Genomic DNA, 24,327 nt, shown 5'->3' with positions numbered 1-24,327 from the left:
TAGCATTTGTCTTGTCACTTAAAATACTAGATGGCTGTTACTACCAATTAGAGTCATTTATATATATATATATATATATATATATATATATATATATATATATGTGTGTATATATATTTATATGATAATGTGTGTGTGGCCTTATGACTGTGTTACAGGTAAACAAATACACTCATAGTTACATACATACATAGGTACATGCAATGGCATTTAAATGAGCATATAATATTAACAGCGAAAATTCTATTGTATTTCACATTCGCTGTCGATGTTTTTAAGCGGTATATTATACCTAGTGTAAAATTTCGAAAAACGTTGTACATACATATGTATGAATATTATATATCTTTGATTCACTTATTTCGATAGTCTTTATCTTCTAAAATAACATTCGAAAATTTTTAATAAATATATCAAATATCTTTATAAGTTATTCCTTTTTAAAGTGTAGCCGCTCAGTTCAAAACTATATTTTAAAATTTGGTTGCAGTTATAACCCAAACACAAACCAATCGCTGGATTTGATTTTTTTTGCTTAACATATTTTGATTATGTCTTTCTGTACAACGGCCTTACATGTTAGTTTGGCTTTCTAAAATAATTTTTATTTTATTATATAAAAATTATATTATAGTTATTTTTAAACAAAATAAAAAAAAACTGCTTTAAGCTCGCTTTATTTTGCGCGATAAAATTTGACGTATATTTCAAAGTATGCGATTTTGTTAAATTTCAATTTTATTGTATAGGCAACACCTTAAATATTAAAAATCTCTTTTATTGTTTTGTTTTCAATCATCATTGCACAGTAGTGGAAGACTTTATTTTAGTAACACGCGAAATAGCGAAATAGCGAAAGCGCGATAAAAATTAAATGTTTATCTAATTTTTTGTGCATGTTCATTGATTATGCATAAATATATCGATTAATTTTTAAAATATTTCTTTCAGAAGTTTTCTTAAAAAAAAATTGCAAAAATCACCAATTTTAAGGCGGTCATACTAGGTGTACGCCTTAATTTAAAAATATTGAAGAAAAAAACTAAAAAAGACAACAAATATAGAAAAAGCTTTGCAAAAATGGCAATTATTAAGAACGTATGTATATTGACATTAGATAGGCGATTAATCATTGTTTTTATGGGCATTGCACATCCACAAAAAAAATACTGGCAGTGGAGAAGGTCACCAGGAATTAGTTGGACACAGACGAAGAGGCAGGAGATATGACAAAACGTTGGACTTGCTAGACATATCGCGCGCTATGGCCTAAAACAAGGCTATCAATTTGCGAGAAGTTATCAAAATCTTCTTTAGTTTTTTATCCTTCAATGATGTGCTGGGAGTCAAAACAACAAACAATACATACGAAGAGCTCGTTAAACCATAATAATGCTACCACTCACAGTTTTAAGCACAACCTGCTGACCGTCGATGGTAAATTTTTTCGTTATAAATATACATATTCAACAGACAAATGAGTTAACTATCGGGTTACATGTAATTTATAATAACAAAATTTAAGTGTTTTGCAAAGAACTGGTTCAAAATTCAACGTTATTTACTGCTTTGGACTCAACATGCACATATCGCATGTATGTATATATTTACTCGTATGTACATATGTACATTTGAGTGTAGTCAATTTTGTGCGCTACTGTTGCGTCGAAATTTCATATGAAGCAATTAAAAAGATAAATAAAGTTTCTAGCGTAAGATATGTAAAGCTAAGTTCATAAACGGTGTTTTCTCTGAAGTGTGATATGTGTGAAAACTAGCTGAATATTCTCAGAATAGTTGCATAGTTAAGTATGAGTAGAAAGTTAGTCAAATTATAAAGTTGATTATGTACGAAAGCATTTTGTGTATTCAAATTCTATATAACCTATATATTATATTAGTTTATTAAAAATTGACTTAAGTTGTGTCCCTAGTAGAAATTCTCCAACATTTTTTTTAAAGGAAGCTACTGCAACGAATGTTTTAAATTTATGAAGATATACCATATGTTACTATTGAATACAAAAAATTTCAAAAAAAAAAATTCAAATACTTTTAGTGCGTTGTTCGCTACTTTTCAAGTGACTTAAAAAATAATCCTCCACTATTATGCATTATTGCGGTCACTGTGATTAACAACCAAAAAAAAAAATTATTAATGTCTTAAGTATTGCCACAATGTACCAACGATTGTTTTAAAAATTTAAATTTATCAAAATGAGACTTCGAAAAAAAATTTCGCATTTTACTCGAAAAGATTCTATTAGAAAGCAACTCCATATTTTTTGTATAAAAATAAGTAAGTGTATTATTTATTTTATCTATTAAAAAAATGTTTGGCACGAAGCGATAAGCGAAAGAAATCAAATCGATCGCATGATTTGTCTTAGAGTTACGATGCAGACTATCGAAATATGCAAAAATAAAAATATGGCTTTATCACACTAGGTGTGCCTCTTAAAAAGTAATGTTAAAAGCTTTAAAAAATTATAAACAAAACAAATTTTTTTTACACTTTTATACAATTTCTTTCTTTATTCGTACATAAATGTACACACATACATACTATGTAGATTTTAAAATTAATTTCCAATAAAACTATCTTCCTTAATAATTAGCTTTCAAACACTACACTGCTCGACAAACTGTCGATATGTTATTCGATAATTGTAATAATCGTGATCAACTCTCAGAGCTGCAATTCAAAGCCGTTAAAAATTTTATATCAAAAAATTACCATATGATCAAATTTGACACGGACTGGTCTATTTTCCAAGACTGTACAGCATTTTTTAGGTGCAACGAGCTTGCTTGCCGCAGAAGTGTTTTGGAGAGTCTACTTTATCACGAACACAAGAATAAGTGTGGCACAAAGAATTCAGAAAAGGTCGCTAAGTCATCAAAAACTTGCCTCATGCGAGTCGTCCATCAAAGCCATCACTGGAAAGTCACTGGATGCCATCCCAGTCAAGGCTTATAAGAAGTGTATGAAAAATTTGATTGAGCGTTGGTATGCTTGTATTAGCTCAAATGGAGCCTATTTTAGAAATATTTTTTTTTTGTAGGATTGGGTTTGAGCGATTAAAGTTTATAATACTGATAAAGAGTATAGTATACACATTATTGTTATCTAAACATGACCATTAAAAATCAATTTTATTGAAATTTTTGATTACGCCTGCATGTATTGAATACACTAACATCCAAACACTTCAAATCATATCACATTCATTCACAACAAAGACCATTTAATTCTGTGATAATTAAATTATGTATATATATGCAAGCGTATGTGTACATTAGTTGAATTTCAGTTCATATTTGCTTATGTAACACAAAATCGTTCTTATTTGTTGGTATCATCCTTCTGCCATTAAGTTTTCCAATATTTAAAGCAATAACGTCAGCCAGCCGACAATTAAGCAAAATCCGCCATATGGCGCAAAACGGGCATACTGTTTGTCACCAGTAAAAGCACGGTAATAAAGAGTGCCGCTAAATAATAAAGTTCCGACCAATAATAGACCACCAGTCTTTAATAAAAATAATTCGAAATTAATATATGCATAAATATGCCTACAATTACTTAGATTTCTTACGATAGCAGGATATCTAGCCAACGGTACACTAAGAAGTGCCAATGAGTGAAAGAAATGGAAGCGGTTGGCTGTTTCAAAGATTGTTTTCGTCTCATCCTTCTCGTGTGTTGGATGCAATTTGTGACTTCCAATTGCACCGAGTATAACGGCTGAGGCCCCGCTTAAACCTGCTAAACGCACGAAATAGTGGTTGCGTCCTGCCAATTTCCATAGTGGAGGAATTGCACTTCCCATAACTTTTGCGGCGACTACTTCAGTTGAAGCTTTTACGGAAGGCGCACTAGTGGTCGAAGTCTAGATGAAATATAAAAAATAAGAGTTTTATACAACTTTAAGGAAAAGAAAAATTATCCACATACCGTTCCGCGGGAAAATAATGATGTCGTGCTGGAAATCACAGCTTTACTCACGGGATTACCAATGGTAATGTAATGCAAAGTGTCAGTGATTGCCATTTTTACTAATTCGATATTTTTGCAATCTTATTTATTTCTCTTTTAGAGTTTATTATATATGTACGATATCTTCAGTTGCATTCATACAATTGCGATTTTTGCATATATAACGATATTATACTGCTGAAATATTTATTTTTTGGCAATTTACACAAAATTTTTATTAATACAACACAAAATAAAGATACCGGTTTTTCGATTATTTTCTTTTGTCATATGTGTGACAGTTTATCACAGGGATGCCGATATAACAAAACATACTTTACTTTGTATTAGGGTGATAAAACTTGTAATATGTTCTGATTCATTTCTTTATAAGTATGTACTTGTATTATTTTCGCAAACAAAAAAAATTCTTGTATAAGGCACTACATAATGGCTAATGACTATATAAAGTGTTATATTTCGAATCTGTGAATAAAAATGAAACTGTTAATTGACAGTCATGAATTTTTTTGATTATGTAATTATCACAACTTAAATTTAGAAAGTACTTTCGGAACAAACCCTGCTGAGGGTCGCTCAAACGAGCGATTAATTTCAATTCGCCGTTTATATCAAAATGGTTCCTGCAAAAGCGAAATCCGTTGACTCGTTCATTCGGTTTTTTCCCTTCACCGATATTACTTGATTTAACTACAGGTAAGTGTTATAAATTTTTGTTGCACATTAATTTTAGTTTTCATTAAAACATATAAAGTGTTGAGAAAAATTGCATCAATTAACTAATTGAATTCTAAATGAGCCCAATAGTTGTTTATTATATTCGTAAAACTAAAACGAAAGTTTGTCATATGGGAGCCCACGTGGCTTCTTCAAGTAATGTTAATTTATAAAATATTAGTGTACTGTGATGAGACAATTTATCTTCCTTTTGCGGTTTCCTCCAGAAAGTTATTAAGCATCAGCTTTATAACTTAAAGATGGCTTAAAGGTGTCTGATTTGAAAAAGAGTAGCATCACTCGCAAAACATAACCTCAAATATGTGACTAATAAAAATATGTGTATTTGTTTTACAGAATGGCGGACGCAGCTCCAGCCCGTGGTGGTTTCCGTGGAGGATTTGGTTCTCGTGGTGGCCGTGGAGGTCGTGGACGTGGTCGCGGTCGTGGCCGTGGACGTGGTCGTGGAGGCAAGGAGGACTCCAAGGAATGGGTTCCAGTCACCAAATTGGGTCGCTTAGTGCGAGATGGAAAAATCCATTCATTGGAGGAAATCTACCTTTACTCTTTGCCCATTAAAGAGTTCGAAATCATTGATTTCTTTGTGGGCACAGCTCTTCGTGATGAGGTATTGAAAATCATGCCTGTCCAGAAACAAACCCGTGCCGGTCAACGTACCCGTTTTAAGGCTTTTGTTGCTATCGGTGACAACAACGGACACATTGGTCTTGGTGTCAAGTGCAGCAAGGAAGTAGCTACCGCTATTCGTGGTGCTATCATCTTGGCCAAATTATCGGTTGTACCCGTTCGTCGTGGTTATTGGGGTAACAAGATCGGTAAGCCCCATACCGTGCCATGCAAGGTTACTGGCAAGTGTGGCTCCGTATCAGTGCGTTTGATCCCAGCTCCTCGTGGTACTGGTATTGTGTCGGCTCCAGTTCCTAAGAAACTTTTGACTATGGCTGGTATTGAGGATTGTTACACTTCAGCACGTGGTTCAACCGGTACCTTAGGTAACTTTGCCAAGGCCACCTACGCTGCCATCGCCAAGACATACGCATACTTGACTCCTGATTTGTGGAAAGAAATGCCTTTGGGTGCTACCCCGTACCAGGAATTCGCCGACTTCTTGGCTGAGAAGCCAGGAAGTGCTCCTCGTCACCAAGTCGAAGCTTAAATGCTAATAAAAGTTCTAATTAAGAACCAATAAAAAAAAAGTCAAAATATCTTTTTATTTTATCAATATTTGGGAAGATATTTTTATGCTTAGGTAAAAATCGTTTTTCTGTTGGTTCGACTAATGGGACCTCGATAGTGATTTTCAATCGCTTATATTTTGAAAGTTTTTTAATATATTCAATTATGCATTCTTTTAGGCAACGGGGTATTTTAAAGAAACTAGGTTGTTTTAGCGGTAAAAACATTAGAAATGTAACTGATGACCGTTTGTATAATGCAAGTGCGTATGTGATGAGATTAAATATATGAACTATATCTTTTCCCACCAAGTAGGGCCTACATTACTGTGTTGTTGTACAGAAAACAGATCCAATATCCAGAGTTGATAGCCTTTGACTGGACAAAAATCCGAAAGTGCCCGACTGTCGAAACAGTCTACGTAACCCAATTCATGATGTGAAGCCGCCAGCTCGGCAACAGATTTCTATCGAACCTACAACACACCTCTTTTTTAACACTTCATGTGTTGATATTTCCCAAAGCAATTATAATGATGCCCTACTATTGCATAAGGACTACTTTCTATAGATTTTCCAATCTCATTCTTAATATTGAAAACACAACAAAATTTGGATTTTAAATTTATTTTATTTAAATAAAACTTTTGAAATTCAATCTCTGAAAATGAAGGAAAAAGAATTTATTATAATTTATATATAAATGTTTAAGACATATGTAGTGTTTTTGTTTAATCAGACAATCCTAGCCATCATAAGCGAACTTCTGGTGGAAACCGCAAAAGGAAAAGCCATGTGGTTTCATCATATAAGATCTAATATAAAAATGTTATGATATAACACACACCTTAAGTTCATCATTTCAGACAGCAGCATTCTAACAATGAAGACACCTGAAAAGTAAAAAATATAGGTAAGTATTTGTCTAACATTAAATAAAAAGGAATAATAAAAGACTAAGTATCAGACGTCCTGACCGTCATTAGTAACATAAACTTCCGGTGGAAACCGCAAAAGGAAGTGCCATGTTTTATCATCATTTAAATTTACAATTAATGCAATTGATCTCAATAATTACCTTTCAAAACCAGAGGACGCCATTTTGAATTTTCGATGCTCACGTGTAAATGCACTGAAATTAAGAACAAATCTTATATAAGCATTTCTCACTTAATGTAGAAAGTAAATAATGTATAAAACAATCAGTCCTGTTGAGCTTGAGTTGTTATAATCGTCAAAAAATATTCCGAAGCAGAGTTTCATCACAAAGGAGCTATGTACAAAACTTAAATACAAAAGTACTAACCTTTTTTTACTGCATTTTCTCGGTTTTGCAAGATTATGTTAAATCAATTTCCATTTTCATGAGCACCTAAAAATAAAACATATTTAGAAATATTTGCTTTTATGCATCTTAACAAAATTTAATTTAATTTTTAAATCAGTAAATAAGCAAGTCTATCATAATTCAAATAAGAACAGGTCTGTGTTTTCATCAGATAATGAGGACTTTTATTTACAAAGTGTAATTTACGTACCATTTTATGCGAGCATTGCATCGAGGATTCGTCGAAATCCGCATTCATTCATTCCAAATTTTTTTTAAAAAAATTTTTTGTCAGGAAACTTTCATAATGCGTTCTTCAATTGTTGGCTTTATCTTCATTTTCTATAAAAGAAAAATACTATAATTAATATTATACATAAGAAACTTGTAGTGAATACAAGGAGTTGGTAGTTTTTCAGCATTGCCGATTAATCTTTGTCTTGTATTTTGCGTTGCAAACTTCAATGAAAAATACAAAGAAGAATGCGTTAAAATAGAAAACTCAGTCTCGTCATCTGGTATCATCAACAAAGATTTTTTGTTTTCCCATTTTAAGAAATTGTGTACAAAATTTAATTACCATTGTCAATTTAAAGCGATTCTAGGCAACAAGAACTTAACCATGTGCACTCGATGAAATTCAATGCGGAAAAGACCGATACTAATATCCAATTCGTAGACCATGCCTCGGTCGAGAAGAACGAGTGAAAAACATCGAGTAAGAAAAGCAACTAACTTACTTTCGTATCTTTCTTTACGAGTTGTAGCCTTGCCGTTCTAGGAGAAAAATATTTAGAAAGTAAAATTTATTAATTATACTGTCTCCATTATATAAATTTTTTATATAAATATCATTATTTCTTACTTTTAAAGCTTAACAGTTTTGTTAAATAATAAATGAATATACAAATTGTTGTTTTCCAACTAAATAATACCAATTTTAAGAATATAAATAAATATTTAACAGCACTGGAAAATTGATATAACACATCTGTGTTTTTCCCCAGACAACAGCTGATTAAATAAACAAATACAAATTTTTTGCCGTATTTCATTCGTTTTTTCAATAAATTATTTTGGCACGGCATTACAATATATTTTATTTACTTTTCGAACAAATATAAATCAATATATGGACGGTGCAGTTTTAAATAAAATGTTGTTGCTTTAGTATTGGCATAATAAAACAAATTTGCTTGTTGAACGTTGCCTTTTGTGCTCTGATGAGATGCATCAATCATCAAGTAAACCTGAGTCTCGCTTGGCTGCAATCACTTTCTTTGCGAAAACACATCCTGGTGATGTATGCGGTAGCAACGGATTACCTCTGACGCCAAACTCGATTGCGATATTAGGACGCGCGCAAAGGCTCAAGGATTTGAAACACCCTCATTTGTGTCAATATTTAGATTTTGTGCGTGGTAAACATGGTACGTATGCAAATTACGCCCCCTTGTTTTCAAAACCATACCAGAAAATACAAGTTTTATTTCTTTAACACCCAGAGCGTACAATCGTTGTATCTGAATACTTTGGCACCACTCTGCAGGATAAATCACGAGTTGCTTTACTTGAACCTTTGATTGCACGGATATTTTACCAAATTGTCTGCGCACTTAAAGAGTTGTCAGAGCAAAATTTAGTTGTACATAATTTGGAACCAAAACATATACTCTTGGACGACTGTAACAACGTTAAAATTTTTAACTACGGCTTATATCATATGACGAAGTGTGGAGACTATGTACCCTTTCCAATCGGGTAAGCAGTAGAACAATAAAAGCATTTCGATATTATCTTTTAAAAAATTGTATAATTCGACAGAAATGTTCGTTACATGCCACCGGAACGATTTCTTGGTGCGAAAAATAACATAAAAAGCGACATTTGGTCACTGGGAATGATTGTGGCTGAACTTTTACTTCAGACAACCTTTTGGCCTAACATGAAAATCTCAAATATAACGCGTAAAATACTTTCATTTATGCAAGTAGAGAATGTTTTTGAAAAAATTGCACGGGAACACAACTGTCTGGAACGATATGCGCAAATTAATAGAGAATTACGTGCATTCGTTGAAGAATGCTTAAATGTTGCAGCATCAAAACGCCCACTGCCAACGGAACTATTGTCACATCCATATTTTTCAAAAGATGTCAATACATACGCATATACTGAACCACCAAAATCCAACGTTTTACTATTACGTTGCCCACTTGAACAAATTTATTACTGGTGGCAACTAGCTGGCGGCGATGTTCAGAGTGAATTGAAAAAAGAAGGCCTTATTCGCAGCGAAGCACCAATATTAGCCATACCGCAAATAGTATGCTTAAATGGGGCGATTGTCGGACCAAAACGCAGTCAAAGCTATCTCATGGATGATCGCGTGGTGCCACTAAAATTGAATAATCTCTTTGAAAAACTATGCAATCTACCAGCCATGGCATATTTTCCTTTAATACATTCACCGAAATTTCCACACAATTTCGGCGCTAGTATGGCGCAATTGCCGCTGGTTATACGTGAAAAAGATATCGAATATCAATTTTACCGTGTGCGACTTTTTTCGAGATTACTAAAGGTATTCTGTCTACATATGTGTATGCAGTGATTGTAGCTACAATTTCAATATATCGATTTTAGGGTTATCCTTATACGAGTGACATGATACGCAAGGAGGCTGCCAAAGATATACCACCATATTTACGTGGCCCCATTTGGGCTTGCCTGCTCGATGTAATACCGATTGGCAGTTATGAGAAGATCGACAAGTTTACGCCCACTTCTACCGATCGTCAAGTGAGTACTTCGAAAGGTTCATTATTGTACGTTCTAATTTAATTACTTATAAATAGATCGAAGTAGACATACCTCGCTGTCATCAATACGATGAGTTACTATCGTCGCCGGTGGGTCACTGTAAGCTGAAACGACTTTTAAAAGCTTGGGTGACTGCTCATCCACAATATGTGTATTGGCAAGGTTTAGATTCACTGACTGCACCATTTCTGTATCTCAACTTTAATAATGAAGGTGACTACTAGGGCATATTTCATGTAGTGCAATATTCAAAAAGTTATTTTGCTAATCCTCTCTAGAGTTGGCGTTCCTCAGTCTATACAAATTTATACCGAAATATCTTCAGTGGTTTTTTCTGCGAGACAATTCGGCGATTATTAAAGAATATTTGAGCAAATTTTCACAACTCACAGCATTCCATGAACCAATTTTGGCTAAGCATTTATCAAGCATCAATTTTATACCGGAGCTATTCGCTATACCTTGGTTCCTCACTATGTTTTCACGTAAGTTTTTATTTTATTTTTTTTATTATTTTTTTTTTGTTTTTTTTTATTATGTTTTTTTGTTTTTTTTTTATTTTATTATTATTATTTTTTTATTATTTATTAATTTTTTTTGTTTTTTATTTTTTATTTTTTTATTATTTTTGTTTTGTTTTTTATTTTTTTTATTATTTTTGTTATGTTTTTTATTTTTTTTATTATTTTTGTTTTGTTTTTTTTCTACTGTTTCATTGCTTTTATTTTTACTACTTCTCATCGTTGCAGACGTTTTCCCGCTCCACAAGATTATGCATCTTTGGGACAAACTCATGCTGGGCGACAGCTCATATCCGCTATTCATCGGCATCTCTATATTAAAACAGCTAAAGAGCACGCTGCTCAGCTCTGGCTTTAACGAATGCATTTTACTCTTTTCCGATTTACCCGATATCGTTATGGAGAATTGTGTCTTAGAATCACAAAAGATGTACGAATGCACACCGAAAAGTGTTTCACATCGTCTGCATGTGCTACGCGAGGAACCTCTAACTGAATTTGTAAGACGCGCACAAAAACAAAAGAAATATATATTTATTGATTATTGTTGTTTCTGCTTTTACAGGATATTACAACTGACGTTACGCTGGCGCACTTGCAAGCTGAGATGTGTCCACGTATCAGCGCCAAAGATTTCACGAATCTCCTGCATCACGCGCCAACCGACATGTGTGCGCTGGATTTGCGCAGCGCTGTGGAATATTCACATGTGCGCGTGCCACATAGCCTTAATGTGCCGTTTGTCGCTGCACAAATGTCAGAACCGCGACTAGATGTGCTAGGTGTGCCGCAATTGGACGAACTAATACAGGGTCGTATTGTCATATGCATTAGCAATACACACGAACACGCCGTGCGGGTATGCTTTTTAAATTTTCCCCACTAATGTGTTAAAAAAAACAGTACTATAGCTTAGTTTTCTTGCAGTTCTCGAAATTTTTGGTGGAGTGCGGTGTGATGCGCGTCTGCATCTTGCATAAAGGCTTCAATATTTTGCACACCATTGAACCAAACATACTGATTTCCAATTAACCAATGTGGCGCCGAGTTGTGGGTTTAGCGCATGTCAGCAACCGTTATACCAACAATTGCAAAAGAACCGTTTTTTTCTATGCATTTTATGAAATTGCTTTTGGTATGTGTATCAGACTTCCCCAAAGGCTTGATATGTACGGTAATTGGTTTTCGTTTACTGTTTCCTCCTAACGTCATATACTCATATGTGGCATGGCAATTATGCATTAATGTCATCACTTTCTTGCTCCCGCCAAGCAATTTATGTCTACGCTTAGTGAACAAGAAAAAAGTTTTGTTTTACTGTGGTTATTACTTTTTATTCCTTTATAATATTGTTTAAATATCTTTTGCTAAACGTATACTAAATATATAAATAATTACATTTATATTAACTAAATAAAAAAATAAAAAAAGTTCATTACATCTTACACCTTATATAATATGCGATTACATAACTGCTTTAAACGTATAATTATCAAAAATGAAACATTCATTTTATATACTCTATTTGTATATATATATATATATGTATAATAGCTAAAAGGACATATAAATTTGTATATACAATTTTTGTTTTTTTTTTGTAGCAGAAAAAGCATTTTCTATCGTTCAGTACTTTTGCTTGCAACATAGTGCGCTTTTACTATAAAATAGTAACTACTATTCAAATACAATAAACCAACGAAGTATATACATACATACGTACATAAACGCTGGAAGGTGGTCTATCAAATGCATTTTTCTCAAAGTTTTCTTCGCTATTCTACATTTGTTGTAAACAAGCGATATGCTACATACAAGCACAGCTGAACAGTTGCAGCCTAATAGCGCTTACAAGCTGGTGCTCAGCTTGGTTGGGCTGCGGTTAATATAAGTTTAGGGATGCTTCAGTCATTTTGGCATTTGTATTCGCTGAGTTGAATTTGTAGACCGAGTCGAGCACTAATTTTCGAATTTTTGGTCTATAGTTTTTGAATATGTTTGCAGTCGAGTGCTGTTTTGAAATATATATACTAGGTTTATGGCAAGCTGTTTGAGACCACAAATAAAATTTTATAAATCTTTCATATAAGCGACTTCACGCATGCGCAGTTTAGGTTGGGGCTGAAATAGATGCTAACAATATTTGTCATAAAAGATTCTGCAAATTTTTCTGCGAAATGCTGAAGAAAAAATATGCCCAGATATATGATATATCTGAGGCTTCTGAACTTCTGAAGAATACCGATACCGAAGTCAAATGCCGACCCCCACACGGAAAAAGATGTTCTGTTGCCTTTAGCATTGAATTTGAACTTCTATGGAGTTGGTTGAAATATTGCAGACTGGACTCTGGCTGTCTCAATATACATGCTCTGTGTGGAGAATCCTTTACAGTTACTTTCTATTTAATTCCTACCAACAAAACTATTCTGCGTTTTTGGATTAGTAAAAGCTCATCGCTCAAGTGCTTAAGGGGGTATATCCACTGGAGAATTTAAAAATATCGAAATATCGAAATATCGCATTTATATCGAAAGTCCATATATTTGAAAATATTTTTCGAAATTTTGAGTCGGCAAATAGTTTCGAAGATGTGAGCGTATTTGTAAAAATTTTTAAACTTAGTGTGATCGGCTTTCGAAACTTTAAACGCGTTTTTCTCGAATCGCTGTTTTCCGATTCGGTGAGAAAATTTTGTCCGAAACAACCGGTCCGATCGACTTGATATTTTCACACGACCTTCTTAGCTATATTTGTCAGGTTATAATATGATTCAAAGAATTAGTTTATGCTAATAATTTCGATATTTTAAGCCATTCTTAAGGGTAAATTTTTTCACAAAAAACGAGTTTTTTGGGAAAGTCGCTATTTTGTCAAAATAAATTGTTTTTGACTAGTCCATTGTTATTATTTGTATGCATCTATTGCAATAATAATGTTTTATGATTTGCTTTGATAGTAATAAGCAGAAAAGTCTTTCTCACTGCGAAACACCTTTTTTCGGAGGTCAGTAAGAAAGGAATCCAAAATTTTTTGAAATGCATACGCCCATTATTAAAGTACATTAAATGCTATAAGCATACTTTTATTTTTATTTATTTAATAATCAAATATACTGCCTCTTCAAAAAAAAAAAAAATCACAAAAGAACGCGTTTTTTCTGACTTGCAAGTGGATATAACCCCTAGTTAAAGTATTTAGAATATTAGCAGGCCGCATAAAAATCTCAAACTCTCTTTAAAAGAACTGGCGAACACTTTAATTATTCTTAAAATGTTGTCAAACTCTGACTCATCACTATATGCCATATATTTGATGTTTCATTGGATACACCTTTTTATTTGTGGCCTCAAAAGAATTTAAGGTTATGTATGTATGCATGCTCTTATAAATTTAAAGTTTTATTTTCTTTGACTTTTATGCTGTGTTTTAAGCGATTACGCTACATTGCATTTTATTTTGGCACCAAATTGTTCATTTATCTACTCTCTTTAAACATCAATAACTCTCTGTCTCTTTTCATACATACATATATGTATATGTACTTTATTCTTCGATTTTTATACCTAGATATTTGCAGATGTTATTTCATCATAAATGTTTTTAATTGTTTATAGATTTTATATGTGGGCTACAGTTTCTCCAGTGGGATTGGTTATGGCCTTTTTGATTATTTTAGTTTCTTGACGTGGAACTTATGGAAGGATAAGGTTTTCTATTTCTTATGAATTTTATGTACATGCATGAGGCTAACATATGATTGTGTGCGTCCAAGCAATGAATTACATTTTGTTTCCATTCGAAATAATATTGATTACTATTTAATTACCAAAAAAAAAAAAAAAAATTGAAAATATGCTTTGAGTCGATGAATATTATATATTAACATAAAAATATAATTTATTTTTATGTGTATATAAATTTTTATTTTACATTATCATTGCTTACATCTTAACGGATTTTCGAGTGTGAGTTTTGTGCTGTATTGTTTTCAGTTATTTTAAGCGCTTTTAAATGCCATAATTTATTTATTTGCTTTGTTATAATATAATCGGATTTGCGCTCAGCTGTTCATTGCACAGCTAATTTCAGATTATTTCTTAATTATTTATTACCCTTGTATAATTTTTCAAGTTATGTTTGTGTGCATTTTTGCATGCTCTTTCATGTTAGTTTATAATTTTATATTGTCGCGCACCTTTTCTTTTCGTTGGGAAATGCAGTTACCAATGAAAACACACACACGAACGTACATAAAAAGTTATGTATAGCTAGAATTATGATATTTTGTAAAAAAAAATGTAATTTGAATTAAAGCAAAAAGAATTAAGGATTTATAATTTTTTTTTTAATGTGCGTTAAATATGCACATGCATATTTGTATTATGAAAATTGTAGAACTTAATATAAAAAGATATTAAAAAAATATTGAAAAATGTTTTTTTTAAACTAAAATAATTAGTTATATTAAAATTTTTTTTTTTAAACCTTTTAACCAAAAATAATTTAAAATAATATATTATAAAATGTTTTTTTAGCCTTCTAAACCAAAATGAAGTTGAATACCATTTTGTGTTAGTTGTTTTAAATTTTTTTATGTGTTGGCTTGTAAAATACAACTTTAAAATAACGGTGTTAGGGGGTTATATCCACTTGCAAGTCAGAAAAATGCTAAAATTTTTGTGAATTCTTTTGAAGCGAGATTAAATTTAATAAATACATAAATAAAAATTTCGAAATGTACAGAATTTAATGTATTGTATTTCAATAGTCGTTAATTCGTTTCGAAAAAAATTGCATTTCTTGATTCCGTAGCTGATCCGCAGATGGATCTCTGAAAAAAGGTGTCTGGCGGCAGGAAAGATTTTTCTGCTTTAAATTATATCAAATTCAAAAGAAAAAAGAAATTATTATTACTATAGTTGAATACAGTTAATAATTGAAGGGCTAGTCAAAATTTTGATTATTGGAAAACTATCTGTCAAAAAAAAAAGTTTTTGTGAAGAAATTTACACTTCAGCTGGCTTCAGTGGCTTAAAAATTATAGTCAAAAATCTTAGCCCTTCGATCACTTCCTCATAAATATATAAAAAAAGATCATGCGAAAATTTCATGGTGAACGGTCTAACCGTTTCGGAAAAGTTTTCCTCACTGACCCAGCAAACAGTGTTTCTAGTTTTGGGGGCCGATTGCACTAAAAATCTGCTATATATACGCCTATATTTTCGAAACTATTTGCCAGATCAACTTAAAATTTTCGAAAAATATGCTCAAATATATATGGAAATAAAATTTGATTTTTTGAAACTCACAGGTGGATATATTATATACATGTCAGATTACGAGGGTTCCTGATGTTTAATTAAAAAATTTGTTTCGTTAAAAAAAAGTAATAATAGCAAAATAATATTTATAATAAAATAAAACTTATTAAAGATAATTTCAACATAAAAAATAATAATTTTTTTAATATTTAAAAATAACAAAAAACTTATAAACGGTTCGTTCAAATGAAAAATATTGTAAATTAAATATAAAAAACTTTACCTTGTAATTTTATGTTTGTACGCAAATAAGAAAAAAATAAATTATAAATTATGTTTGTCCATATTTTATTTCGGTTTGTTTACAATAAAAAAAAAAACACAAACAGTTAAAAAATTAAAGTTTGATAAATTGAAATTAAAATCAACATAAAATATAAATCTATTGTAACTTGTTCTTGGCTCTTTTTGAAGATATCAAGTTTTGTTTACTTCATTTTTTACAAATACATTTACAAAACTTTTAAATATACATACAATACATTTAAAAAAAAAAGTTTTATATAAAATACATATTGCCTAACTTTCATACAATAAGAAGATTTACATATACCATTACAAGCATTTAAATATACATATTTATAAATTTGCCACATTAGTTCATAGCTCATCATTGCGCTTGTACAAACAATTTTAGGCATGTGATAACAAAAAAAAATATTTTAAAATTAATAAAATGTAATTATTAGTTTACATTAGTGCTTACAACAAAAAAAAAAAAAAAACAAAGTAAAGTAGAAAACAATGAATTGCGAACAAATTGGTTTTATACAGTGATTTTGGTTTTAAAAAATATTTAAAAGTGCTTAAAAAAAAAACAAAAAAATCAAAAATTCATTTGTTGCTGCCAATGATTCGTTTGCTCTTGCTTTATTCACTTAGACAAATGCAATGTTTTTGTTAGTTTTAATTGCATATTTAATTATGCATAATATTATATATGTATAAGTATAGCAATATTTTTTAGTATTTATTATATTATACATTTGATGTAAAAAACTTTACACATTGCTTTATTTCGCACATTCACTAATTAATTATTTAATTAAGTTGTTGTTGTTTTTTTTAAGTATAAATATTTTTTAAATATTTGTTCCTTTGTTGGCGAGATTCTTCTTTACGTTTACTGCTTCAACGCTTCATTATTGTTTTGTTGTTTTTGTAATTCTTAGCAGTACGAGTACTTTAACTGTTGTCCATTTATTCTCTATATATATACTTATATATATACTTGTATATATATATATATATATATATATATATATTTATATATATATATTTATATATGTGTATGTTTATCTCTTATGTAAATTAGTATTCTTCTAATTTATTTCGCAATATTGATATCCATTCACTTTGAGTTGCTCTTCCACATTCGAGTCTCTAACGGCGCATAACCGTTATTTTGCTAAAATAAAAGTTATGCTCAATATTGCATATTCTCTTATTGATCAATTTAGGTCGTAAAGCGTCATATTTTCATTTGTTCAGCTCTAAATATAGTTTAAAGTATTTAATTTGACTTTAGTTAGTATTTTTTACATTCCCGATTCCGCGATGCCTTCATCATCTGTAAGGGAGAAGTGTAAAGAATTCAAAATATTATGAGTATGCAAAAGAATTTGTTAAAATTGTGTATTTTGGTTATTAAAAATAATCATGCGGGCATTTTTTTTTTTAAATAAAAGTTAGTTGGGAATAAAAAAAATTTATTATTTTTGTTTAAATTTCGCCAATGAGGGGTATGCACAATGAAACTACATATATCTACATATATACAATAATTTTTAACAACAGCGGAGTTATAATATCATATATATAATAATACCGTTTTAAAATACTTTACATTAGGCTACACATATTTTATTATTATTTTATTACAGAAAGCAGTAATTTTTGAAACTAAATTGAGCCTAAACTAACTAACCTGCACACTGAAGGGCACAATAGACCATAGGTCGCGGTGCATACCTCAAAATTAATCTAACTAACCTGCTAAAAACCATATATTGTATGTATGTATCTCTTTTAAATCAAACAATCGTTAGGTGAACAAAAATAATGTACCTCGTGAAACCGGGGCCATTTAGACGGTACAACCGTCTTCTTTTTACAGCTGCTACTAAGAAATAACAGACGAAATAAAAAAGCAGCTTTGAATCGTTTAGTGGGGTCTTTTTTGCATTTACCATAGTAATATATTTTTATACCATCAGAAAGTAGAGATTTCGACGAAGAAAAAGCTCACCATCAATAAAAAAAAAAATAAAAAATAAAAATAATTTCGATTGAAAATAATGGTGTTTATCCGATATTAAGTGGAAAGGTGAAAAAATATATATTTTAACACAAAAATATTACGTTGTATTTGGCACACAAAAAGGTTAGTTTAGCCCTAATTTCATGAAAGCAACAAATTTTTTTATAAAAGATAAAAAAAAAACTAAAAGCTTTGTTATTTCAAATTTTCACATGAATTTAGAGGTTATGTAAAAAAAAGTGTTAACACAAAAGTGGTAGATCTTTTTATTAACGACAAATTTGTCATTTAACTTTTTTCGTTAAAACTTCTAATTTTTTCGGAAATTGAGATTAACTGCTTTTTATCCTTAAAAACTCAAGCACCCTCCTACCTTTCACTTCCCGATCACAAATAATTTTTCTAATCATTTATTTTGGTTATTTTTCTTCCTTTCGAGTTTCAACCTAATATTATTATTGGTTTCAAACTTGGTTTAATTATTCGACAGCACAAAAAGATTGTTTTTTTTTTATAAATTATATAAACTTATGATTTTTCTAATAATATGCAAGCTGATGTTCTATAATTGTGCAATAGGCATATAAAAAATAAATCAAATAAAAAAGCTAAATATCAAAAAGCCTGTTACAAATCTACATATGTATATGTATGTATACAACAACAAACAAACTTTAGTAAACAAACACAAAAATAATTAATTTAATAAAATATTCTACAAACCCAAAAACGGATTGGCATATATGATGCCACCGTTCTCACCAACACCACCACTAACAACACCATTCAATGTAGTTGTGCCCTTAACACCGGTTTTACAGAGTTTTGTATAGCTTTCGCCTTCACCAACCAGTGTCGCTATTTCGTCCTCGTCATTGCGCGTATTACAACTTGTGCCCAACAACTGATCATAGCAGCTAACATCTGTGCTGATCACATCCGCCTCGATGTCATCATCGTCCTTTTCCAAACTATTACGGTTGCTGCCCGCCAACGAGCTATGCATGGCATGTGAATCCTCATAACTGCCGCCACCACTGTCGTCATTGGCATTATGTGCCACATCAATGTGCGTGCCGTAGACATCGTCGAAGAGGCCATCGTCCTCCTCCACATCTTCATCTTCATCATCCTCGTCAACATCGAGCGAACGGCGACGGAAGACATCATCATCTAGATCACCATCATTACCCGAACCGGAGCCACCGCTACCGGAGCCGCCGGAAACTGAAGCTGAGCCGCCACCGCCACCACCACCACAACCGCTACCACTGCCATTGGTCACAATCATTATATCCTCCTCGGCAAAGCTTAGGCGCGCATTACCGCCACCGCCGCTACCACTACCCGAGCTGCCATTGCCGATGACAACAGCGCTGCTATTGCTAATACTGCCGACTATACTGCCACGTGGTCCATTGCCAACAGCAGTAACGCCGCTGCCACCATTGTTGACGCTATTGCCATTGCTATTCACCAATATAATCTCATGGCTAAGACTATTCTTAATATCACAGGATGACGCGCTGAATGTGATTAGCTGTGACTTGCGTCTGTGTTGCAGCGTGTGGTGGCCGTTCATTGAGTTGTTGCCACCGTTTGTATTATGATGATTTCCCGCACCGCTTCCACCGAGCGTATTGGTGTTGTGTACCACATTGCCGCCAATGCTGATAACATCGATGGCACCCTCTTTACAGATCATCGAGCTGGGTTTATTATCCACCAAAACGATAACCACAGAGTTGTTATTATCGTTTTGGCTAATCGAATGTCATCTGTCCACTGCGGTGCTATCGGAGTACATATGAGCGCCACCATTGAAGGACGATGTCATCGAGGCACTGTGTGCCGCACCACCGAAACCGGTTAATGGCTGTTGATCATCATGTATGATGGCGGCGTTCTCATTATCGATTTCCTCCGCCTCTTCCGGCTGCAATTCATGTCCTTCAATAGTTGCAATCACCTCGCCGTTCTCATCAAGCTGTAGTTGTTGCTCTGTAGTGTCAGCGTTATGACCAATGAAGTGTGCAGTTAGATGAAAGCATTTTTGTGTGTTGATGTAGCACGGGTGTGTGAGTATGTAAGTTTTTAGGTAAATGTATGTAAATTCATGGTGGGAAGGGGTGATAAACATTTGGTTTGTGTTCCACGTTTCGCAGATGTGAAAGAGAAGAAATTTTCGTATTTTTTTGTTAGTTACAGCGAATAACCCAACACCTCCTTAGCTTCTTGGAACAAAAGTTTGACGTCAAAAATAAGTGGTTACATAATTTGTTAGTGAAAAATTGACGAAAAACGTGAAAGTGATCTTTTCGACAATAGAGTGTTATGAAGTCAAAATGTCTTAAGATTATTTCGTCAAAAATATATAAAATATACAATATATTAAATTTGAAAAAAAAAACAAGAAAAACGTTAACTGCGGCTTCATCGAAGCTATAATACCCTTCACAGGTGCCTATCGTTGCCTTGAACAATAATTAGTGTCAAATTTCGTGAGCATATCTTGTCAAATAAAAAAGTTTTCCATACAAGGATTAGATTTTGATCGATCAGTTTGTATGGCAGCTATATGTTATAGTGGTCCGATATCGATGGTTCCGACAAATGAGCAGCTTTTTGGGTAGAAAATGACGTGCGCAAAATTTCAGATCGAGATCGTAAAAACTGAAAAAAATTTCTTAACAGCAGAAGAATTTTCCACCACAAAGCTCTTCTGAAATAAGAGTAGAAACTTTCGAGTTTTTAAGTTTAAAATGTAAATGATTTTTATGTATGACTATTAATTGTATAATAACCAAATCAGTCCAAATTAGAAAGCTTCAATTAGTTGCAGTGCTTCAAAAGCAAAGATCATTTTAATACTTTTTAATTTATTTGAACTAAACACTTTTACACTTTTCGCCAAAAACAACACCAAAACCGAATAAAAATTTTAAATATTAACATTTTAAAGCTGGTTAGTTTAAATTACAGATAAAGCCAATTATTAAAATCGAAAAAATAACTCACCTTCGTAACCTTCATTATCGTGAATTTCTCTCGCAGGACCTACAATATTCTCTTTACCCTCAAGCACAGCCAGCAAACACTGATGAATGCAGATATACTGCTGTTCCGTTTGCACCATCCAAACGCGCTCTAAAAACCGTAAAACATAAGACTTAGTATCAAGGTTTGAATAAAAAAAGTGAATCCAAGTTAAAATACCTTTACGCATGGCATAGACAATGCCGAAAATATCGACAAAATCCGAAGTCTTTATCTGCTGCAGAATGCGATCGAGCGTTATAAATGTGCCGGAGCGGCCCACACCAGCGCTGCAATGCACGACAATTGGACGTTGCTCGGAGCCGATACGTTCGCGGAAAGCGCGCACGAAGCGCACCAACGTCTGTGGCGGATTTGGTACACCGAAGTCCGGCCAAGTGGTGAAATGGAAGTGGCGCATAATGCGCTGTTCGCTGCCCTGTTTACGATAAAAACATCTATGTAATGCAAAATGCGACCAAACAGTTTACAAAAATATACCCTGCACAGCATGAACTCCGTCATTACCCAGTCCGCATAGTGGCTATCATTTAAAATTTGCACTTTGATGTCGCCATAAAAGACGGGCACCGTATCATTTGGCCAATACTGATCACATTTCTCACGCCCCTTCTCGAAGCAGCGCGTTAACATCACAATGGCACGAGAATTACTCTCCCAACACATACGCCAGAAATCATCGCGTGTCGAATGTAGCGGACCTTGTGTCACAATGAATTCACGCGGCGAGTTGTGACCCGGCACATAGTTGGCATTTATATAGTCCGAGCCCTCATCATCATCGACAGGCTGCAGTTTGAAGCGCGAATGATCGTAAGGTAAAATGTTGGTGAAACGATTTTTTGGACGATTGCAAGGTAGATCAGCAAATGTGCACGACTGATCACGACCCACATGTTTTAGCTCTTCAAATTCCTCACTAAAACGGAAATCAGAATCGGCCGACATGAGACGATAGTGTTCGGCAAAATTCTTAATCAGAATCGGACGATTTTGCTCGATTACACTATCGGGCAGCGACATGTTATCGTTGGCACGCGAGTCTTTTGTAGCCTTGCGGCAACTATTGCGACGACGCTTAAAAACGAATAAAGTGATGAGCAGTACGAAGATGATGGTTAGTGGCACGGTGATGGCGACAATCAACGAAGTGTTATCTTGATCTGTTTTGTGGGGAAAGTTAAGTTGTAGTAATTGGGTTTTAAATTGAGTTCAGTAAGAAATAAATATAAGTATTATTGAAGTGTTTATCACTCGTATACTTACCAGGCGAAATTAATAAATCTTTACAAGATTTTTTTATGTAAGACATAGTATAGATAAAGTGAATAGTTTTTAAGCAAAGTTTAATTTCAAATTGTAGAATAAATATGTTTTGTTATGCTTTAACTACATAGCATAAAATAACTCTTTAAATTTTGACCATTACATTACTCATCACTCACCTGTTTGTATGGGGAAGCTGTAGGCTGTGTCTGTGAATTTGTCAGGCGCTGTGAAGGCTCTGACTTTCACTCGATATGTAGTGCCCGATTTTAACGGTCCATTACAGTAACCTATTTTACGATTGTCACAATTTTCTGTGCCGATAGTGAAGTCCTCTATCGAACGATTTTCGAAGGGATAATATGGATCGATTGCCTGATATGGCAGCCATACACTATACGATTGCACGTCATGCCAACTTGGCATCTCCAGACCTGAAGCATTTTTAGTTTCATCCTCGGCGACGATGATCGTATACCAGCGGACCTTAAAATAACAACAAAAAATGGTGTTAATGGTGCTGTACGCCTTATTATAGACTAAAGTATATACATCATTTAAGAAGCGGCGTTTATGCAAGCTACATATATTTGAAATTATATACAAATTATAGTGTTTATTGTGGCTGCCCTAACAATTAACTTACTTCGTAAACTCTAAAACGGTCCAATATCTATACTAATTTTACTTACCGCGCCATTTTGGTCGGAGAAATAGTTTTTACGAAAACGTATCTGTATTGTTTGTGAACTGCGATACACTTCGGTGGGCACTACTTGTGTGGGTGGGCGTGGCGGTGCCAAAATTGGCATGGTTTGCTTATACTCTCGTTCCGGTCCATAGCCAACCGATGTTTTCGCTTGTATTTTGAAAATATACGTTTCGCCCGGCCTAAGGTTGCGTATGGTGCCAGTGACATCGGAAGACTCGAATTGTTGTATACGCATCTCGGTGACATTGTTCACATTCATGTACGTGATGGAGAATTGACGTATAACACCGTTGGCCTCACTCGTCGGCAGCAACCACTCGAAAACGATTTCACTCGGTTGCACATCGATCGGATGGAAACGTTCAACACGTCCGGGTACTGCTTCGTTCGTGCTAAAGCTAGCTGATAGTGGTGAGCTGCTGCGCAACACCGAAGACTCAGTGCCCGAACGCACGACAACTGTGAATGTATAGTTGCGATGTGGACGTAGATCGGCGATGGTGATTTCATTGCGTGGGGTAATATTTTGTGCGAGTATATTGTCAGCGGTCAAGTATTGTACATCGAAGTCATTATATTCGCCCTTCGGTATGTCCCATTTGAGCGAGATTTCAGTGTCTGTGATGTTAGTGGCGTGCAATTGAGTTATCGGTTCGGGGAATAGACGATCTTGACGTTGTATGGGTAAACTGGACACGCCGCCACTTACCGTCCAAACGGTGATATTGTATAGACGGCCCGGTATTAACCCGGTAAATGTGACCTTGCGATCCGTATCGTTGGCCAACTTTTCCTTGTCCTTTATCTCTGGATCACCGAGTGAGAAACGGTAGATGTCGAATTTCGAAGATGACTGTGGTGTTGGTGTGTATGAGAGCGTTATGGTGTCGCGTTCATCCTCTTGTCTGTCATTTACAACAACCACCTCCGACTGTATGAGCGGCATGGTGCGTGTGGAGAGGTGTGTGGTGCGTGAAAAGATGCCGTAGGAAGTGGTTTGTATATCGAATTTGTACTGTACACCAGGCATTAGGTCACCAATCAATACACGCACAGTGGATAACTCATCTGTTCCAAATATTAGAAAATTAAAATTGAAAATAATATAGCTTAAATCTTACACT

General features: G+C 33.5%; 4 protein-coding genes and 1 long non-coding RNA gene across 8 annotated transcripts in view; 2 read left to right on the top strand and 3 right to left on the bottom strand.

The window, feature by feature from the left end:
• Nucleotides 1-3,227: 3,227 nt before the first annotated feature.
• Nucleotides 3,228-4,327, bottom strand: LOC106626212 (transmembrane protein 256 homolog). The gene is made up of 3 exons (XM_036362493.2): nt 3,959-4,327; nt 3,600-3,893; nt 3,228-3,533 (listed from the first exon to the last, which is right to left on the bottom strand). Exons 1-3 carry the CDS (start codon nt 4,052-4,054, stop codon nt 3,390-3,392), a joined length of 534 nt encoding a protein of 177 aa, XP_036218386.1. The 5' UTR covers nt 4,055-4,327; the 3' UTR covers nt 3,228-3,389.
• Nucleotides 4,328-4,592: 265 nt separating this feature from the next.
• On the top strand, nt 4,593-5,941 carry RpS2 (ribosomal protein S2). The gene is made up of 2 exons (XM_014246026.3): nt 4,593-4,696; nt 5,075-5,941. Exon 2 carries the CDS (start codon nt 5,076-5,078, stop codon nt 5,892-5,894), a length of 819 nt encoding a protein of 272 aa, XP_014101501.2. The 5' UTR covers nt 4,593-4,696; nt 5,075; the 3' UTR covers nt 5,895-5,941.
• A 583-nt stretch (nt 5,942-6,524) lies between these two features.
• On the bottom strand, nt 6,525-7,966 carry LOC106624739 (uncharacterized). 2 transcript variants are annotated; one of them, XR_004976465.2, is made up of 6 exons: nt 7,821-7,966; nt 7,452-7,582; nt 7,220-7,285; nt 6,992-7,045; nt 6,761-6,806; nt 6,525-6,574 (listed from the first exon to the last, which is right to left on the bottom strand). It is a non-coding gene; the product is annotated as an uncharacterized lncRNA (long non-coding RNA). The 2 variants fall into 2 exon arrangements; XR_001331056.3 differs by having other exon boundaries at nt 6,525-6,806.
• A 309-nt stretch (nt 7,967-8,275) lies between these two features.
• LOC106623850 (TBC domain-containing protein kinase-like protein) lies at nt 8,276-12,044 on the top strand. Its single transcript, XM_036362492.2, has 9 exons — nt 8,276-8,670; nt 8,746-9,001; nt 9,065-9,824; nt 9,887-10,042; nt 10,099-10,276; nt 10,342-10,548; nt 10,813-11,084; nt 11,150-11,443; nt 11,512-12,044. The coding sequence occupies exons 1-9, from the start codon at nt 8,469-8,471 to the stop codon at nt 11,614-11,616; spliced, it is 2,430 nt and encodes an 809-aa protein (XP_036218385.2). The 5' UTR covers nt 8,276-8,468; the 3' UTR covers nt 11,617-12,044.
• Nucleotides 12,045-16,179: 4,135 nt separating this feature from the next.
• Nucleotides 16,180-24,327, bottom strand: part of LOC106623853 (tyrosine-protein phosphatase 10D) — a 126,075-nt gene continuing 117,927 nt past the window's right edge. For 2 of the 3 annotated variants that reach the window (XM_070110805.1, XM_070110804.1), the window contains 6 exons: nt 23,184-24,271; nt 22,671-22,977; nt 21,706-22,388; nt 21,385-21,643; nt 21,187-21,315; nt 19,797-20,169 (listed from right to left, as the gene is read on the bottom strand). In XM_070110805.1, coding sequence (XP_069966906.1) covers nt 19,943-20,169; nt 21,187-21,315; nt 21,385-21,643; nt 21,706-22,388; nt 22,671-22,977; nt 23,184-24,271 — 2,693 coding nt within the window. In that variant the 3' untranslated portion in view covers nt 19,797-19,942. Of the gene's footprint in view, nt 17,479-19,796; nt 20,170-21,186; nt 21,316-21,384; nt 21,644-21,705; nt 22,389-22,670; nt 22,978-23,183; nt 24,272-24,327 lie in introns of those variants that run through there. The other variant, XM_036362489.2, reaches the window with a different exon arrangement.

Source organism: Bactrocera oleae, chromosome 5 (assembly GCF_042242935.1).
Source record: "Bactrocera oleae isolate idBacOlea1 chromosome 5, idBacOlea1, whole genome shotgun sequence".
NCBI classification, from domain to species: Eukaryota; Metazoa; Arthropoda; class Insecta; order Diptera; family Tephritidae; genus Bactrocera; species Bactrocera oleae.
Note: the sequence above shows the minus strand (reverse complement) of the source record. Positions and strands in the feature narration are given on the sequence as shown.

Coding starts and splice junctions, on each gene's coding strand:
- LOC106623850 (XM_036362492.2), top strand. CDS start 8,469: ATGCATCAATCATCAAGTAAACCTGAGTCTCGCTTGGCTGCAATCACT. Junction 11,085..11,149: donor AGGAACCTCTAACTGAATTT/GTAAGACGCGCA, acceptor CTGCTTTTACAG/GATATTACAACTGACGTTAC. Junction 11,444..11,511: donor CACACGAACACGCCGTGCGG/GTATGCTTTTTA, acceptor GTTTTCTTGCAG/TTCTCGAAATTTTTGGTGGA.
- RpS2 (XM_014246026.3), top strand. CDS start 5,076: ATGGCGGACGCAGCTCCAGCCCGTGGTGGTTTCCGTGGAGGATTTGGT.
- LOC106626212 (XM_036362493.2), bottom strand. CDS start 4,054: ATGGCAATCACTGACACTTTGCATTACATTACCATTGGTAATCCCGTG. Junction 3,894..3,958: donor CATTATTTTCCCGCGGAACG/GTATGTGGATAA, acceptor TATTTCATCTAG/ACTTCGACCACTAGTGCGCC. Junction 3,534..3,599: donor TGGCTAGATATCCTGCTATC/GTAAGAAATCTA, acceptor TTTTTATTAAAG/ACTGGTGGTCTATTATTGGT.